We start from the raw sequence: 20,201 nt of genomic DNA on the forward strand, positions 1-20,201 counted from the left end.
GCCACTCTAAAATGTGCAGTTTTGTCACACAACGCCACAGCATGCTGACTGCAGGAATGTCTACCAGAACTGTTGCCAGATAATTTAATTTTCATTACTCTACCATAAGCCGCCTCCAACAGTGTTTTAGATAATTTGGCAGTACGTCCAACCGGCCTCACAACCGCAGACCAGGTGTAACCACGCCAGCCCTGAACCTTCACAACCAACTTCTTCACCAGTCTTCTAAGACAAGCCACTGCTGATGAAACCGTGAAAACCTCACTACTATACCAACTAACCCTGTACCCATTAAAACCTCACTACCAACTAACCCTACACCCATTAAAACCTCACTACTATACCAACTAACCCTGTACCCATTAAAACCTCCCCACTATACCAACTAACCCTGTACCCATTAAAACCTCACTACCAACTAACCCTACACCCATTAAAACCTCACTACTATACCAACTAACCCTGTACCCATTAAAACCTCACTACCAACTAACCTTGTACTCATTACAACCTCACTACTATACCAACTAACCCTACACCCATTAAAACCTCACTACTATACCAACTAACCCTACACCCATTAAAACCTCACTACTATACCAACTAACCCTACACCCATTAAAACCTCACTACTATACCAACTAACCCTACACCCATTAAAACCTCACTACTATAACAACTAACCCTACACCCATTAAAACCTCACTACTATACCAACTAACCCTACACCCATTAAAACCTCACTACTATACCAACTAACCCTACACCCATTAAAACCTCACTATTATACCAACTAACCCTACACCCATTAAAACCTCACTACTATACCAACTAACCCTACACCCATTAAAACCTCACTACTATACCAACTAACCCTACACCCATTAAAACCTCACTACTATACCAACTAATCCTACACCCATTAAAACCTCACCACTATTTACATTTCATTCAGCAGCTGCTCTTATCCAGAGCGACTGAAGAGTAATGAGTACATATATTTTCTTTCTGGTCCCCAGTGGGAATTGAACCCACAATCTCACTTGCAGGCACCATGCTCTACCAACTGAGCTACACAGAATCAACCTCAACCTGCCTCTCTCTCACCGGACAGCTCTCCAGCACCATGGGAACCCCTACAGGTAACTCACTACTTTTTCCACCCATACTGCACATTAGGTGTGGCTGCTGTGGGGAGGACGGCTCCTAAAATTGTCTGGAATGGACATGAATTGCACTGCATTCCAGCACTTATACAGTTATGACTACATTGAACTCTATTCCACATCAGGTAACTGATGCAGGCAGTAAAATCCGATTTTAAAAAACAGCAGGTAAAAACACACCTTTATAGAATAACGGGGACTGTGAAGAGACACACACACAAAGGTACAGACACGTTCATTGTGATATTGTTGTATGGTGGTATTAAGCATTATGTATAGTAGATATGTAGTGGTGTAATAATGTTATATGTGCTAGTGTTTTATCTTTTGTTATACATGTCATGTAAGTGCTTTAATATGTTTGGACCCCGGGAAGAGTAGCTGCTGTCTTGGCAGGAACTAATGGGGATCCATAATAAACCCCAGGAAGAGTAGCTGCTGCCTTGACAGGAACTAATGGGGATCCATGATAAACCCCAGGAAGAGTAGCTTCCGCCTTGACAGGAACTAATGGGGATCCATAATAAACCCCAGGAAGAGTAGCTTCTGCCTTGACAGGAACTAATGGGGATCCATAATAAACCCCAGGAAGAGTAGCTTCTGCCTTGACAGGAACTAATGGGGATCCATAATAAACCCCAGGAAGAGTAGCTGCTGCCTTGGCAGGAACTAATGGGGATCCATAATAAACCCCAGGCAGAGTAGCTTCTGCCTTGGCAGGAACTAATGAGGATCCATAATAAACCCCAGGAAGAGTAGCTTCTGCCTTGACAGGAACTAATGGGGATCCATAATAAACCCCAGGAAGAGTAGCTTCTGCCTTGACAGGAACTAATGGGGATCCATAATAAACCCCAGGAAGAGTAGCTTCTGCCTTGACAGGAACTAATGGGGATCCATAATAAACCCCAGGAAGAGTAGCTGCTGCCTTGGCAGGAACTAATGGGGATCCATAATAAACCCCAGGCAGAGTAGCTTCTGCCTTGGCAGGAACTAATGAGGATCCATAATAAACCCCAGGAAGAGTAGCTTCTGCCTTGACAGGAACTAATGGGGATCCATAATAAACCCCAGGAAGAGTAGCTTCTGCCTTGACAGGAACTAATGGGGATCCATAATAAACCCCAGGAAGAGTAGCTTCTGCCTTGACAGGAACTAATGGGGATCCATAATAAACCCCAGGAAGAGTAGCTGCTGCCTTGGCAGGAACTAATGGGGATCCATAATAAACCCCAGGAAGAGTAGCTTCTGCCTTGACAGGAACTAATGGGGATCCATAATAAACCCCAGGAAGAGTAGCTTCTGCCTTGACAGGAACTAATGGGGATCCATAATAAACCCTAGGAAGGGTAGCTGCTGCCTTGACAGGAACTAATGGGGATCCATAATAAACCCCAGGAAGAGTAGCTGCTGCCTTGGCAGGAACTAATGGGGATCCATAATAAACCCCAGGAAGAGTAGCTGCTGCCTTGGCAGGAACTAATGGGGATCCATAATAAACCCCAGGAAGAGTAGCTTCTGCCTTGACAGGAACTAATGGGGATCCATAATAAACCCCAGGAAGAGTAGCTTCTGCCTTGACAGGAACTAATGTGGATCCATAATAAACCCCAGGAAGGGTAGCTGCTGCCTTGACAGGAACTAATGGGGATCCATAATAAACCCCAGGAAGAGTAGCTGCTGCCTTGGCAGGAACTAATGGGGATCCATAATAAACCCCAGGAAGAGTAGCTGCTGCCTTGGCAGGAACTAATGGGGATCCATAATAAACCCCAGGAAGAGTAGCTGCTGCCTGGGCAGGAACTAATGGGGATCCATAATAACCCCCAGGTAGAGTAGCTGCTGCCTTGGCAGGAACTAATGGGGATCCATAATAAACCCCAGGAAGAGTAGCTGCTGCCTTGGCAGGAACTAATGGGGATCCATAATAAACCCCAGGAAGAGTAGCTGCTGCCTTGGCAGGAACTAATGGGGATCCATAATAAACCCCAGGAAGAGTAGCTGCTGCCTTGGCAGGAAATAATGGGGATCCATAATAACCCCCAGGTAGAGTAGCTGCTGCCTTGGCAGGAACTAATGGGGATCCATAATAAACCCCAGGAAGAGTAGCTGCTGCCTTGGCAGGAACTAATGGGGATCCATAATAAACCCCAGGAAGAGTAGCTGCTGCCTTGGCAGGAACTAATGGGGATCCATAATAAACCCCAGGAAGAGTAGCTGCTGCCTTGGCAGGAACTAATGGGGATCCATAATAAACCCCAGGAAGAGTAGCTTCTGCCTGGGCAGGAACTAATGGGGATCCATAATAACCCCCAGGTAGAGTAGCTGCTGCCTTGGCAGGAACTAATGGGGATCCATAATAAACCCCAGGAAGAGTAGCTGCTGCCTTGGCAGGAACTAATGGGGATCCATAATAAACCCCAGGAAGAGTAGCTGCTGCCTTGGCAGGAACTAATGGGGATCCATAATAAACCCCAGGAAGAGTAGCTGCTGCCTTGGCAGGAACTAATGAGGATCCATAATAAACCCCAGGAAGAGTAGCTGCTGCCTTGGCAGGAACTAATGGGGATCCATAATAAATACAAATAATTATGAGCCGTCCTCCCCTCAGCAGCCTCCACTTCTGCACATTGCTTTGTCTCATGCCCTTCTGCTTCTCACGTCTAGAAATCTCCCTTTACCCACTGCTGCAATGTGACCATAAGCTTGGCACCTAAAACACCATAATGGGTTCGGGACAACATTTCTCACTGGGTAACTGACACATCCGAACATGACTTTGTTGGGTAAAGACTCAGTGCCCTACTCCAGAGAGCAAAACAAGTCAGTTCTTGTCCCTAAGAGCAAGAACTACTCCCTCTGGATGGAAAAAACACACTAAAAAAATCACCACAAGTCCACTTTAAGTTACTTTGACTCAACAATCTCTTCTCCACCCAACCTGACACCATATATGGATCAGCCAGAAGGATCTATTCTCTCTGAAAACCCCACTGGGCCAGAATAATCTTCGTCATCCTTTCCTTTCATTCCACTCTCCACACCTTGCAGTTCCGAATCTGCTCCTCCATTTTTAAAACCTTCATCCTCTCGCTTTTCAATTCTTTCAAACTCCATGTCACTCTCATCAACTTCACGTTCTGAGCTACTTAAGTACTGTTTTCCATTTTTGTACCTTTGTACTTTTGTACATTTCCCAGGGTTTTCCCTTGTTCCCTCGACCCTGCCGCCATTTCCTCGCAACAACTCTTGTCCCAGATTGTTAAAAAATACATATTTATTGAACTTGTCCGCTTTCTTCCTCATGTTTTCTTCTGAGCTACTGAAACATTAACAAAAAAAAAAAAAACTTGATGCCTATCAACCTCCTGTCCTCGTCCTCCATATTTGAACCCCCTCAGAGTTTTACAAGGAGTCGCCCCTTTAGTAAAGAAAAACAACATTGCAACACTCTGAATCTGAGTAGAGCATGTAGAAATCTCAACATTAAAGAGACAAAGGTCAGTGAATTGATACAGCTATTCTGGCCCGACTAAGGGTTTCTATGGGAACGGGGCGCTTGCTTAAGCCTTCCAAAAAAAAGGGAAGAGGACAGAAAAATTGCAAGAAGAACTAAGAAGGTTTGCAACAAGTCAATGAATTGCAATTGAAAAGACTCTAAAGCACGACATTGTATACACTTTTCTACTCAGGTGCTTTCTAATAATAAAACAAAATGGAGGTGACTAACCTGTTCGAACATGAAAGCGAACTCCACCCCTTCCTTGGGCATGCTCTCTACATCCAGGAAACAGTAGAGTTTGAAGTAGAGCCTCCACTGTCCCTCTTCCTCCACCTCCTCACTGCCTGACAGCCTGGAAATCAACCAAACCAATCAGTCAATCAACCAAACCAATCAGTCAACCAACCAAACCAATCAGTCAATCAACTAAACCAGTCAGTCAACCAATCAGTCAATCAACCAATCAGTCAATCAACCAATCAGTCAATCAACCAAACCAATCAGTCAATCAACCAAACCAGTCAGTCAACCAATCAGTCAATCAACCAATCAGTCAATCAACCAATCAGTCAATCAACCAAACAGTCAATCAACCAAACCAATCAGTCAATCAACCAATCAGTCAATCAACCAAACCAATCAGTCAATCAACCAAACCAGTCAGTCAACCAATCAGTCAATCAACCAATCAGTCAATCAACCAATCAGTCAATCAACCAATCAGTCAATCAACCAAACCAATCAGTCAATCAACCAAACCAATCAGTCAATCAACCAAACCAATCAGTCAATCAACCAAACCAATCAGTCAATCAACCAAACCAATCAGTCAATCAACCAAACCAGTCAGTCAACCAATCAGTCAACCAATCAGTCAATCAACCAAACCAATTTCAGACCCTCATTATTACTATATTTCTGCTAAAACATCAAAGAGGTTTGTGGGTCATGTAGACTGGTCCCAGATCTGTTTGTGTTGTCTTGCTAACTTTTCCCTATGTTCAACAAGCTTTCTCCACCGTAAACCTTGTTCTGAACACCCCAAAACAAAGTTCATGTGGTTTGGTAAGAAGAATGTCCCTCTCCCTACAGGTCTGATTACTACCTCTGAGGGTTAGAGCTTGAGGTAGTCACCTCATACAAGTACTTGGGAGTACGGCTGGACGGTCCACTGTCCTTCTCTCAGCACATATCAAAGCTGCAGGCTAAGGTTAAATCTAGACTTGGTTTCCTCTATCGTAATCGCTCCTCTTTCACCCCAGCTGCCAAACTAAGACCATCCTACCCATGCTAGATTACAGAGACATAATTTATAGATCGGCATGTAAGGGTGCTCTCGAGTGGCTAGATGTTCTTTACCATTTGGCCATCAGATTTGCCACCAATGCTCCTTATAGGACACATCACTGCACTCTATACTCCTCTGTAAACTGGTCATCTCTGTATACCTGTCGCAAGACCCACTGGTTGATGCTTATTTATAGAATCCTCTTAGGCCTCACTCCCCCCTATCTGAGATATCTACTGCAGCCCTCATCCTCCACATTCAACACCCGTTCTGCCAGTCACATTCTGTTAAAGGTCCCCAAAGCACACACATCCCTGGGTCGCTCCTCTCTGCAGCTAGCTGCGTCTGGAACGAGCTGCAACAAACACACAAACTGGACAGTTTTATCTCAATCTTTTCATCCAGACTCCATCATGGACACTCATACTGACAGTTGTGGCTGCTTTGTGTGATGTATTGTTGTCTCTACCTTCTTGCCTTTGTGCTGTTGTCTGTGACCAATAATGTTTGTACCATGTTTTGTCCTGCTACCATGTTGTTGTCATGTTGTGTTGCTACCATGTTGTGCTGCTACCATGGTGTTGTCATGTTGTGTTGCTACCATGTTGTTGTCATGTTGTGCTGCTACCATGTCGTTGTCATGTTGTGCTGCTACCATGTCGTTGTCATGTTGTGCTGCTACCATGTCGTTGTCATGTTGTGCTGCTACCATGTCGTTGTCATGTTGTGCTGCTGCCATGTCGTTGTCATGTTGTGTTGCTGCCATGTCGTTGTCATGTTGTGTTGCTACCATGTCGTTGTCATGTTGTGCTGCTACCATGTCGTTGTCATGTTGTGCTGCTGCCATGTCGTTGTCATGTTGTGTTGCTGCCATGTCGTTGTCATGTTGTGTTGCTACCATGTCGTTGTCATGTTGTGTTGCTACCATGTCGTTGTAATGTTGTGTTGCTACCATGTTGTTGTAATGTTGTGTTGCTACCATGTTGTTGTAATGTTGTGTTGCTACCATGTTGTTGTAATGTTGTGTTGCTACCATGTTGTTGTAATGTTGTGTTGCTACCATGTTGTTGTAATGTTGTGTTGCTGCCATGTTGTTGTCATGTTGTGTTGCTGCCATGTTGTTGTTGTCATGTTGCTACCATGTTGTTGTCATGTTGTGTTGCTACCATGTTGTTGTCATGTTGTGTTGCTGCCATGTTGTTCTAATGTTGTGTTGCTACCATGTTGTTGTCATGTTGTGTTGCTACCATGCTGTGTTGTCATGTGTTGCTACCATGTTGTTGTCATGTTGTGTTGCTACCATGTTGTTGTCATGTTGTGTTGCTGCCATGTTGTTGTAATGTTGTGTTGCTACCATGTTGTTGTCATGTTGTGTTGCTACCATGTTGTTGTCATGTTGTATTGCTACCATGCTGTGTTGTCATGTGTTGCTGCCTTGCTATGTTGTTGTCTTAGGTCTCTCTTTATGTCGTGTTGTGTTGTCTCTTGTCGGGATGTGTGTTTAGTCCTCAATTTTAAATGCCTATTGGCAAAATCATTGTAATTAAGAATTTGTTCTTAACTGACTTGCCTAGTTAAATAAAGGTTAAATAAAAATAAATAAAACGGTCAATGGCCATAGGGATTGACACGCCAGCACAAACAGACCAGAGACCAGGCTATTCTCTGTGCATCTCTCTCTCTCCAGCTGAACTCTCACCTCTCAAACAGACCAGAAACCAGGCTATTCTCTGTGCATCTCTCTCTCTCTCCAGCTGAACTCTCACCTCTCAAACAGACCAGAGACCAGGCTATTCTCTGTGCATCTCTCTCTCTCTCCAGCTGAACTCTCACCTCTCAAACAGATCAGAGACCAGGCTATTCTCTGTGCATCTCTCTCTCTCCAGCTGAACTCTCACCTCTCAAACAGACCAGAGACCAGGCTATTCTCTGTGCATCTCTCTCTCTCCAGCTGAACTCTCACCTCTCAAACAGATCAGAGACCAGGCTATTCTCTGTGCATCTCTCTCTCTCTCCAGCTGAACTCTCACCTCTCAAACAGACCAGAGACCAGGCTATTCTCTGTGCATCTCTCTCTCTCCAGCTGAACTCTCACCTCTCAAACAGATCAGAGACCAGGCTATTCTCTGTGCATCTCTCTCTCTCTCCAGCTGAACTCTCACCCCTCAAACAGACCAGAGACCAGGCTATTCTCTGTGCATCTCTCTCTCTCTCCAGCTGAACTCTCACCTCTCAAACAGATCAGAGACCAGGCTATTCTCTGTGCATCTCTCTCTCTCTCCAGCTGAACTCTCACCTCTCAAACAGACCAGAGACCAGGCTATTCTCTGTGCATCTCTCTCTCTCTCCAGCTGAACTCTCACCCCTCAAACAGACCAGAGACCAGGCTATTCTCTGTGCATCTCTCTCTCTCCAGCTGAACTCTCACCTCTCAAACAGATCAGAGACCAGGCTATTCTCTGTGCATCTCTCTCTCTCTCCAGCTGAACTCTCACCTCTCAAACAGATCAGAGACCAGGCTATTCTCTGTGCATCTCTCTCTCTCTCCAGCTGAACTCTCACCTCTCAAACAGATCAGAGACCAGGCTATTCTCTGTGCATCTCTCTCTCTCTCCAGCTGAACTCTCACCTCTCAAACAGATCAGAGACCAGGCTATTCTCTGTGCATCTCTCTCTCTCCAGCTGAACTCTCACCCCTCAAACAGACCAGAGACCAGGCTATTCTCTGTGCATCTCTCTCTCTCTCCAGCTGAACTCTCACCCCTCAAACAGACCAGAGACCAGGCTATTCTCTGTGCATCTCTCTCTCTCCAGCTGAACTCTCACCCCTCAAACAGATCAGAGACCAGGCTATTCTCTGTGCATCTCTCTCTCTCCAGCTGAACTCTCACCTCTCAAACAGACCAGAGACCAGGCTATTCTCTGTGCATCTCTCTCTCCAGCTGAACTCTCACCTCTCAAACAGATCAGAGACCAGGCTATTCTCTGTGCATCTCTCTCTCTCTCTCCAGCTGAACTCTCACCTCTCAAACAGACCAGAGACCAGGCTATTCTCTGTGCATCTCTCTCTCTCTCCAGCTGAACTCTCACCTCTCAAACAGATCAGAGACCAGGCTATTCTCTGTGCATCTCTCTCTCCAGCTGAACTCTCACCTCTCAAACAGACCAGAGACCAGGCTATTCTCTGTGCATCTCTCTCTCTCTCCAGCTGAACTCTCACCTCTCAAACAGACCAGAGACCAGGCTATTCTCTGTGCATCTCTCTCTCTCCAGCTGAACTCTCACCTCTCAAACAGACCAGAGACCAGGCTATTCTCTGTGCATCTCTCTCTCTCTCCAGCTGAACTCTCACCCCTCAAACAGATCAGAGACCAGGCTATTCTCTGTGCATCTCTCTCTCTCCAGCTGAACTCTCACCTCTCAAACAGACCAGAGACCAGGCTATTCTCTGTGCATCTCTCTCTCTCTCCAGCTGAACTCTCACCTCTCAAACAGATCAGAGACCAGGCTATTCTCTGTGCATCTCTCTCTCTCTCCAGCTGAACTCTCACCTCTCAAACTTGGCGAGTACGTCAGCCACGAGGACTCTGCTCTCCACAGCCCGGTCCGTAGTGTTGTTGTGTTCAAACAGGGAAAACATGTTTCTACTGTCCTCCATGGCCAGGCCTCGGATCAACTTCTCCACCACCTGGGGACAGGCAGGACAGAGGGACATTAACACAGGCTGGAGAAAATGGATGTACCAATGCAGGATTGCCCCAGGCAGAAATGACTGTATTTTTACAGCTGCTACTCATTGTGGAAAACAGATGTATTATTTTTTTACCTCTCCAGGGGTGGTGTGTGAGTTGATGTAAAGCCTTAGACTGTTTAGATGTGGGACATAGATCATCGTATGTAGAGGGATATAGATCATCGTATGTAGAGGGATATAGAGCATCGTATGTAGAGTACACCCCATAGAGGGATGTAGAGCATCGTATGTAGAGGACACCCCATAGAGGGACATAGAGCATCGTATGTTACAGGCTATGGATTTTCTATTTCGAGGTTGGACATAACAAAAGGAGGCTCGTCCGGGATCTTGTTTCCCATGAGTATGGTAGTCGCTCTAATCACCTACTATGAAGCTCTGTGTCCAGATTATTCCATGTGTAACTCTGTTGTTGTAGGTATCGAACTGCTTTGCTTTATCTTGGCCAGGTCACAGTTGTAAATGAGAACTTGTTCTCAACTAGCCTACCTGGTTAAATAAAGGGTTAGGTTTATATATGAAATAAAATAAATAAATAAAAACTTATCCTCTGCAGCAGAGGTAACTCTGGGTCTTCTTTCCCTGTGGCGGTCCTCATGAGAGACTGGTAACTCTACTGAACTTATCCTCTGCAGCAGAGGTAACTCTGGGTCTTCTTTCCCTGTGGCGGTCCTCATGAGAGACTGGTAACTCTACTGAACTTATCCTCTGCAGCAGAGGTAACTCTGGGTCTTCTTTCCCTGTGGCGGTCCTCATGAGAGACTGGTAACTCTACTGAACTTATCCTCTGCAGCAGAGGTAACTCTGGGTCTTCTTTCCCTGTGGCGGTCCTCATGAGAGACTGGTAACTCTACTGAACTTATCCTCTGCAGCAGAGGTAACTCTGGGTCTTCTTTCCCTGTGGCGGTCCTCATGAGAGACTGGTAACTCTACTGAACTTATCCTCTGCAGCAGAGGTAACTCTGGGTCTTCTTTCCCTGTGGCGGTCCTCATGAGAGACTGGTAACTCTACTGAACTTATCCTCTGCAGCAGAGGTAACTCTGGGTCTTCTTTCCCTGTGGCGGTCCTCATGAGAGACTGGTAACTCTACTGAACTTATCCTCTGCAGCAGAGGTAACTCTGGGTCTTCTTTCCCTGTGGCGGTCCTCATGAGAGACTGGTAACTCTACTGAACTTATCCTCTGCAGCAGAGGTAACTCTGGGTCTTCTTTCCCTGTGGCGGTCCTCATGAGAGACTGGTAACTCTACTGAACTTATCCTCTGCAGCAGAGGTAACTCTGGGTCTTCTTTCCCTGTGGCGGTCCTCATGAGAGACTGGTAACTCTACTGAACTTATCCTCTGCAGCAGAGGTAACTCTGGGTCTTCTTTCCCTGTGGCGGTCCTCATGAGAGACTGGTAACTCTACTGAACTTATCCTCTGCAGCAGAGGTAACTCTGGGTCTTCTTTCCCTGTGGCGGTCCTCATGAGAGACTGGTAACTCTACTGAACTTATCCTCTGCAGCAGAGGTAACTCTGGGTCTTCTTTCCCTGTGGCGGTCCTCATGAGAGACTGGTAACTCTACTGAACTTATCCTCTGCAGCAGAGGTAACTCTGGGTCTTCTTTCCCTGTGGCGGTCCTCATGAGAGACTGGTAACTCTACTGAACTTATCCTCTGCAGCAGAGGTAACTCTGGGTCTTCTTTCCCTGTGGCGGTCCTCATGAGAGACTGGTAACTCTACTGAACTTATCCTCTGCAGCAGAGGTAACTCTGGGTCTTCTTTCCCTGTGGCGGTCCTCATGAGAGACTGGTAACTCTACTGAACTTATCCTCTGCAGCAGAGGTAACTCTGGGTCTTCTTTCCCTGTGGCGGTCCTCATGAGAGACTGGTAACTCTACTGAACTTATCCTCTGCAGCAGAGGTAACTCTGGGTCTTCTTTCCCTGTGGCGGTCCTCATGAGAGACAGGTAACTCTACTGAACTTATCCTCTGCAGCAGAGGTAACTCTGGGTCTTCTTTCCCTGTGGCGGTCCTCATGAGAGACTGGTAACTCTACTGAACTTATCCTCTGCAGCAGAGGTAACTCTGGGTCTTCTTTCCCTGTGGCGGTCCTCATGAGAGACTGGTAACTCTACTGAACTTATCCTCTGCAGCAGAGGTAACTCTGGGTCTTCTTTCCCTGTGGCGGTCCTCATGAGAGACTGGTAACTCTACTGAACTTATCCTCTGCAGCAGAGGTAACTCTGGGTCTTCTTTCCCTGTGGCGGTCCTCATGAGAGACTGGTAACTCTACTGAACTTATCCTCTGCAGCAGAGGTAACTCTGGGTCTTCTTTCCCTGTGGCGGTCCTCATGAGAGACTGGTAACTCTACTGAACTTATCCTCTGCAGCAGAGGTAACTCTGGGTCTTCTTTCCCTGTGGCGGTCCTCATGAGAGACTGGTAACTCTACTGAACTTATCCTCTGCAGCAGAGGTAACTCTGGGTCTTCTTTCCCTGTGGCGGTCCTCATGAGAGACTGGTAACTCTACTGAACTTATCCTCTGCAGCAGAGGTAACTCTGGGTCTTCTTTCCCTGTGGCGGTCCTCATGAGAGACTGGTAACTCTACTGAACTTATCCTCTGCAGCAGAGGTAACTCTGGGTCTTCTTTCCCTGTGGCGGTCCTCATGAGAGACAGGTAACTCTACTGAACTTATCCTCTGCAGCAGAGGTAACTCTGGGTCTTCTTTCCCTGTGGCGGTCCTCATGAGAGACTGGTAACTCTACTGAACTTATCCTCTGCAGCAGAGGTAACTCTGGGTCTTCTTTCCCTGTGGCGGTCGTCATGAGAGCCAGTTTCATCATAGCGCTTGATGGTTTTTGTAACTGTACTTGAAGAATTTTTCAAAGTTCTTGAATTCTGCTCTGAATTGACTGTCATTTATCTTTACTTATTAAATAGATAGCCCTATTTGTTAAAAGACCAAGTCAGCTCACATTTTGAACGGTTCTTGCCATAATATGGACTTGGTCTTTTATCTTCTGTATATCAAACCTACCTTGTCACAACTGATTGGCACAAAAACATTAAGTTAAGAAATTCCACTAATTAACTTTTCACAAGGCACACCTGTTAATTGGAATGCATTCCAGGTGACTATCTCATGAAGCTGGTTGAGAGAATGCCAAGCGTTTGCAAAGCTGTCATCACGGCAAAGGGTGGCGTCTTTGAAGAATCTAACACTTTTTTGGTTACTACTTGATTCCATAAGTGTTGTTTTGTCTTCACTATTATTCTACAATATACATAGAAAATAGTCAAAATAAATTAAAACCCTTGAATGAGTAGGTGTGTCCAATATTTTGGCTAGTCCTGTGTATGTTGTCTTAAGGTGGAAGGTGTTACAGGCTTTGTTCTTTCCATTTATTCTTTGAGGTTGGACGTTAGCACGTTAGCATGTGGGGCGCACCGATTGGTGTCACCACGTTAGTCAGTATGTGTTTCACCTGTGCTGGTTTGTTATCTCGTTAGTGGGAAGGTGTTTCACCTGTGCTGGCCCAGGTGTTATTTAAGAGAAGGCCCACTGCTCCAGTTGTCTTGATAGATGTGGAGGGTTAACTTTAGTTGGCTCTCACTATTTTGGTTTCTAGACAATCTGATTTCCCTGATTGGTTTTGCTCCACTTTTAGGCTTACTTCCTGTCTTTAAGTTTGGTGTGGGTTTTAATTTAATTTGCCTGTTCTTGGGCAAATGTAGTGGACACTCATGTTGAGTGTCTTTTAGGTCCCAGTTGTTGTTGCTAGTCAACTTCCAGTGGACACCCCCCATGAGTGTCTTTCAGAACCCCTCCTAACACCCCACCTGTTTGGTTTTGGTTGTTTTGGTTTTAGTTCCCTCGTCTGTCTGACTATTTTTGGTTTTCTTGCTGGGGAACGTTACCTCTCCAGCGGTGGTGTGTGAGTTGATGGAGATCTTGCAGGATCCTCCTCCGTGGCAGTAGACCGTAGTAGTCATTTCCTGCCTGGTCAGCAAGGCTACGATCTCCTCCTGAGACGGAACATACTCCCTGACCTTGGTCCTCTTCAGAGACTCACCTATGAAATGGGCAAACATGTCCACCTCTGTTCCAGGGAACTGCTCCTTCACCCTGGAGAAGAACAGACAGAGAGGGTCACTGAGGTGTAGAGGAGGAGCAAATCAGCGTTACTGATGTCATACTGTCCAGTTTACCCATCCATACAAATCAATCACAGAACATATGTCTGTTTGTATTAGAAGCTATAGGGACACTTTCTGCTTGTGGCTCAAAGCTGTCATTTAATTAAAGGGACCATGTGCAAATAAAAAACAATTTCAGACAATGAAATAGGTTTCCACCAGAGTTAGGTAAACGCAGCTAATTTTCATCCACACTCCCTTACTAAATACACAGCAGTATAACAAATGCAGGACTGATCCACACTTTGACCTCCATGGAGCAGGATTTAAAGTCCCTAGTGCTTTAATTAAAGGTAGAGAGGAGAGAATTCCATTTCCTGATGCCTGAGGTGGACAACACTGACTGACTGTTCGTTGAGGAATGACAGTGTCCTCTAGCTTGTGGAGGTCCGGCTGACTCCTCTGTTTTGTTCAGAGCTTAATATGACAAAATCTTTCAGAGGTGCGGCTGCAACATTATTGATAATCTGAGAAAAAGGAAGTTGTCCAAATGTAACAGATTGTACTTGGTGAGAATATCCCAGTGACAGTAATGATGTGACTTCCTGTCCAGGATCTTAAGTACTTGTTTACACAGAGATCGAAAGGGTTCAACTGATGTTTAATTGGCTGCCGGTACAATAGGACAAGTGTCAGAAAATCATTGTATGAGAATCCATCTTGGCTGCCTCTGTCGAGAGAGTTCCTGATGTCATGAACATGTGTACGAAGACTATTCTGTATATATTTGATGTGTTTTTACAGTTCAAAGTAGGGTCTAGGATAACACCCAGATATTGAAGTACATAGCTACCATTTTCCCCCCACATTGAGGCTGTAGTGGTTGAACCATTCAGCCACTTTCGATAATGATAGCGTTAGTTTGCTTGCCACTTCATCAGCATTTCTTCCATGTGTATAAATATCATCCACGGCCTGGTAGAGACTAAATAACAAAGGGCCCAGGATTGACCCCTGTGGTACACCCATAGTGTGGTCCCTTGGTGATGGTAGGTCACATTGCATCCAGGCAGCCGGATACGATTTTACAAGACTCAATCCATTTTAAAACACTTGATGAGATGTTGAAGTTGGACAGCTTGGAGAAGAGGACATTGTGGTTAACAGTGTCAAAGGATTTTCTGAGGAGAACTGCACCTACAACACCTCCTTTGTCCAGCTTGGCCTTGTTCACCTCTAGGAGACAGTAACATACGGTCTCTGTTGAGTGGTTCACCCTGAACCCAAACTGGCCTTGTTCATCTCTAGGAGATAATAACATGGACTACTGTACAACTGTATATTATATTATGTTGCAGGAATAATTGTACAAAAAAATATAAAAATAAGGATTGGAGCATGACTTATGTACTGAAGGAGGCATGAAGGAATAGTGTACTTGGGAGCATAACTTGGAACTGGAGGTTAATAAAGTACCCTTTAAGGTGGAACTGGAGATTAATAAAGTACCCTTTAAGGTGGAACTGGAGGTAAATAAAGTACCCTTTAAGGTGGAACTGGAGATTAATAAAGTACCCTTTAAGGTGGAACTGGAGATTAATAAAGTACCCTTTAAGGTGGAACTGGAGATTAATAAAGTACCCTTTAAGGTGGAACTGGAGATTAATAAAGTACCCTTTAAGGTGGAACTGGAGATTAATAAAGTACCCTTTAAGGTGGAACTGGAGATTAATAAAGTACCCTTTAAGGTGGAACTGGAGATTAATAAAGTACCCTTTAAGGTGGAACTGGAGATTAATAAAGTACCCTTTAAGGTGGAACTGGAGGTAAATAAAGTACCCTTTAAGGTGGAACTGGAGATTAATAAAGTACCCTTTAAGGTGGAACTGGAGATTAATAAAGTACCCTTTAAGGTGGAACTGGAGGTAAATAAAGTACCCTTTAAGGTGGAACTGGAGATTAATAAAGTACCCTTTAAGGTGGAACTGGAGATTAATAAAGTACCCTTTAAGGTGGAACTGGAGATTAATAAAGTACCCTTTAAGGTGGAACTGGAGATTAATAAAGTACCCTTTAAGGTGGAACTGGAGATTAATAAAGTACCCTTTAAGGTGGAACTGGAGATTAATAAAGTACCCTTTAAGGTGGAACTGGAGGTTAATAAAGTACCCTTTAAGGTGGAACTGGAGGTAAATAAAGTACCCTTTAAGGTGGAACTGGAGATTAATAAAGTACCCTTTAAGGTGGAACTGGAGATTAATAAAGTACCCTTTAAGGTGGAACTGGAGATTAATAAAGTACCCTTTAAGGTGGAACTGGAGATTAATAAAGTACCCTTTAAGGTGGAACTGGAGATTAATAAAGTACCCTTTAAGGTGGAACTGGAGATTAATAAAGTACCCTTTAAGGTGGAACTGGAGGTAAATAAAGTACCCTTTAAGGTGGAACTGGAGATTAATAAAGTACCCTTTAAGGTGGAACTGGAGATTAATAAAGTACCCTTTAAGGTGGAACTGGAGGTAAATAAAGTACCCTTTAAGGTGGAACTGGAGATTAATAAAGTACCCTTTAAGGTGGAACTGGAGATTAATAAAGTACCCTTTAAGGTGGAACTGGAGGTAAATAAATTACCCTTTAAGGTGGAACTGGAGATTAATAAAGTACCCTTTAAGGTGGAACTGGAGGTAAATAAAGTACCTTTTAAGGTGGAACTTGAGGTAGCGCAGGATGCCCCGGCTGGGCAGGAAGGTACAGCTCATACAGGTGAGGAGGTGCCAGTGGGCGCGATTGGCCGAGCTGTCGGGCTGAGGCACGTGATTGGTCTGCTTGATGAGCTGACAGTAGACCTCGTCTCTGAGCAGGCGTAGGTCGTGGCAGGTCTGGAGGATGCCCTGGATGATCGGCACGGGGTCAGACACAGACTCCATCTCCTGCAGAGAGTTGAAGATCTTCACTGCCTCATCCTGCAGGCTGGCATAGCCCTTCTCCTTATGGACTGGGGGGGAGGACAGAGAGAGGGGAAACTTCATTAACAAAAAGCATGGCGAGAGAAAGCCACAGGGCTTCATACATTTCATTTCTGTCAACCAGAATGAATGGTGAAACTGTATGGTTGTAGTAGAAGTCCGTGGAGGGTGAAAGAGGTTGTAGAAGTCCGTGGAGGGTTAAAGAGGTTGTAGAAGTCCGTGGAGGGTTAAAGAGGTTGTAGAAGTCCGTGGAGGGTTAAAGAGGTTGTAGAAGTCCGTGGAGGGTTAAAGAGGTTGTAGAAGTCCGTGGAGGGTTAAAGAGGTTGTAGAAGTCCGTGGAGGGTTAAAGAGGTTGTAGAAGTATGTGGAGGTTTAAAGAGGTTGTAGAAGTCCGTGGAGGGTTAAAGAGGTTAAAGCAGTAATAACTCACGGTGGATGTTGACCTCCCCATAAGGCAGAGGAAGCAGGGGGGAGTGGAGGGGGTGCTGGGTATATCTGAGGATAGGGTTCCTCCAGTACGTCTGCTCCACAGCTTCCACGTTCAGACTGCTCTCCTGGGGGGGATACACAGGGGTCGGGGGTTAGGAGTCAGAGGTCGTAATTCATTATACTTAGGAGGGTGCTTACAGTGTATTCGGATAGTATTCAGACCCCATGACTTTTTCCACATTTTGTCAGGTTACAGCCTTATTCTAAAATGGATTATATTGGGTTTTTTGCTCATCAATCTACCCACGATACCCCATAATGACATCACAATACCCCATAATGACATCACAATACCCCGTAATGACAAAGCAAAAAAATGTTTTATTAAAAATAAAAATGGAAGTATTCAGACCATTTACGCAGTACTTTGTTGAAGCACCGTTGGCAGCGATTACAGCCTCGAGTCTTCTTGGGTATGATGTTACAAACTTGGTACACCTGTATTTTGGGGAGTTTCTCCCATTCTTCTCTGCAGATCCTCTCAAGCTCTGTCAGGTTGTATGGGGAGTGTCGCTGCACAGCTATTTTCTGGTCTCTCCAGAGATGTTTGATCGGGTTCAAGTCTGGGCCACTCAAGTACATTCAGAAACGTGTCCTGATACCACTCCTGCGTTGTCTTGGCTGTGTGCTTAGGTTTGTTGTCCTGTTGGAAGGTGAACCTTTGCCCCAGTCTGAGAATCTGAGCGTTCTGGAGCAGGTTTTCATCAAGGATCTCTGTACTTTGCTCTGTTCATCCTTCCCATGATCCCGACTAGTCTCCTAGTCCCTGCAGCTGAAAAACATCCCCACAGCATGATGCTGCCACCACCATGCTTCACCGTAGGGATGGTGCCAGGTTTCCTCCAGACATGACGCTTGGCATTCAGACCAAAGAGTTCAATCTTGGTTTCATCAGACCAGATCATCTTGTTTCTCATGGTCTCAGAGTCCTTCAGGTGCCTTTTGGCAAACTCCAAGTGGGCTGTCATGTGCCTTTTACTGAGGAGTGGCTTCCATCTAGCCACTCTACCATGAAGGCCTGATTGGTGGAGTGCTGCAGAGATGGTTGTCCTTCTGGAAGGTTCTCCCATCTCCACAGAGGAACTATGGAGCTCAATACAGGCAAAGGGTCTGAATACTCATGTAAATAAGGTATTGCTGTTTTTTTTAATTTTTAATACATTTGCAAACATTTCTAAAAACCTGTCTTCAGTGTCATTATGGGGTATTGTGTGTCGATTGATATATTTTTTTAGATGTATTAATTCATTTTAGAATAAGGCTGTAACATAACATAAAATGTGGAAAAAGTCAAGGGGTCTGAATACTTTCTGAATGCCCTGTATAATTGTGCTGTTAAACACTTGTACACGTGTGTAATGAAAATGTGCATTTTGAATATCCCGACGTCGAGTGGGCTTAGTTTAGTACCCTGGAGAAATGTGGGTTAAGTGCCTTATTTAAAGGCAGAGCAACAGGTTTCCACGCTCTAACCGCGAGGCCGTCCCCAACTCCCGCGGAGTTGACAAAGACATCATAAACAGATCTGGGACCAGACTAGCATCTCATGGCTTGTCACTAGACAATATTCAAGTCAACAGTATGACAATAAAAAAATAAAAAATTTTAAAAAATGAAACAGTTTCATGGTACTGTTGGAGCAGAGCAGGACCAATCACAGGACAGAAGAAGTAGACTGAATGAACAGAAGAAACGCCTGGAACACACACAGTGTGAAGGGCCCAGTTTAGTACCTCACTTCACTACAGTGTGACTGTACTGGCCCAGTTTAGTACCTAACTACACTACAGTGTGACTGTACTGGCCCAGTTTAGTACCTCACTTCACTACAGTGTGACTGTATTGGCCCAGTTTAGTACTTCACTACAGTGTGACTGTACTGGCCAAGTTTAGTACCTCACTTCACTACAGTGTGACTGTACTGGCCAAGTTTAGTACCTCACTTCACTACAGTGTGACTGTACTGGCCCAGTTTAGTACCTCACTTCACTACAGTGTGACTGTACTGGCCCAGTTTAGTACCTCACTACACTACAGTGTGACTGTATTGGCCCAGTTTAGTACCTAACTACACTACAGTGTGACTGTATTGGCCCAGTTTAGTACCTAACTACACTACAGTGTGACTGTATTGGCCCAGTTTAGTACTTCACTACAGTGTGACTGTACTGGCCAAGTTTAGTACCTCACTTCACTACAGTGTGACTGTACTGGCCAAGTTTAGTACCTCACTTCACTACAGTGTGACTGTACTGGCCCAGTTTAGTACCTCACTTCACTACAGTGTGACTATACTGGCCCAGTTTAGTACCTCACTACACTACAGTGTGACTGTACAGGCCCAGTTTAGTACCTCACTTCACTACAGTGTGACTGTACAGGCCCAGTTTAGTACCTCACCTCACGACAGTGTGACTGTACAGGCCCAGTTTAGTACTTCACTTCACTACATTGTGACTGTACAGGCCCAGTGTAGTACCTCACTTCACTACAGTGTGACTGTACTGGCCCAGTGTAGTACCTCACTTCACTACAGTGTGACTGTACTGGCCCAGTTTAGTACCTCACTTCACTACAGTGTGACCTTACTGGCCCAGTTTAGTACCTCACTACACTACAGTGTGACTGTACTGACCAAGTGTAGTACCTCACTTCACTACAGTGTGACTGTACTGGCCCAGTTTAGTACCTCACTACAGTGTGACTGTACTGGCCCAGTTTAGTACCTCACTACAGTGGGACTGTACTGGCCCAGTTTAGTACCTCACTTCACTATAGTGTGACTGTACAGGCCCAGTTTAGTACCTCACTACACTACAGTGTGACTGTACAGGCCCAGTTTAGTACCTCACTACAGTGTGACTGTACTGGCCCAGTTTAGTACCTCACCACAGTGTGACTGAAAGACATCTAA

The 20,201-nt window shown here is 45.1% G+C and overlaps 1 protein-coding gene across 3 annotated transcripts in view; it reads right to left on the bottom strand.

Moving 5' to 3' along the window:
• Window positions 1-20,201, bottom strand: part of myo10l3 (myosin X, like 3) — a 186,610-nt gene that overhangs the window by 17,301 nt on the left and 149,108 nt on the right. For 2 of the 3 annotated variants that reach the window (XM_036959515.1, XM_036959514.1), the window contains 5 exons: window positions 17,229-17,352; window positions 16,530-16,827; window positions 13,614-13,821; window positions 9,508-9,644; window positions 4,897-5,020 (listed from right to left, as the gene is read on the bottom strand). In XM_036959515.1, the coding sequence (XP_036815410.1) occupies window positions 4,897-5,020; window positions 9,508-9,644; window positions 13,614-13,821; window positions 16,530-16,827; window positions 17,229-17,352 (891 nt within the window). The remainder of the gene's footprint in view (window positions 1-4,896; window positions 5,021-9,507; window positions 9,645-13,613; window positions 13,822-16,529; window positions 16,828-17,228; window positions 17,353-20,201) is intronic. The other variant, XM_036959516.1, reaches the window with a different exon arrangement.

This window comes from Oncorhynchus mykiss, chromosome 22 (genome assembly GCF_013265735.2).
Source record: "Oncorhynchus mykiss isolate Arlee chromosome 22, USDA_OmykA_1.1, whole genome shotgun sequence".
NCBI lineage: Eukaryota > Metazoa > Chordata > Actinopteri > Salmoniformes > Salmonidae > Oncorhynchus > Oncorhynchus mykiss.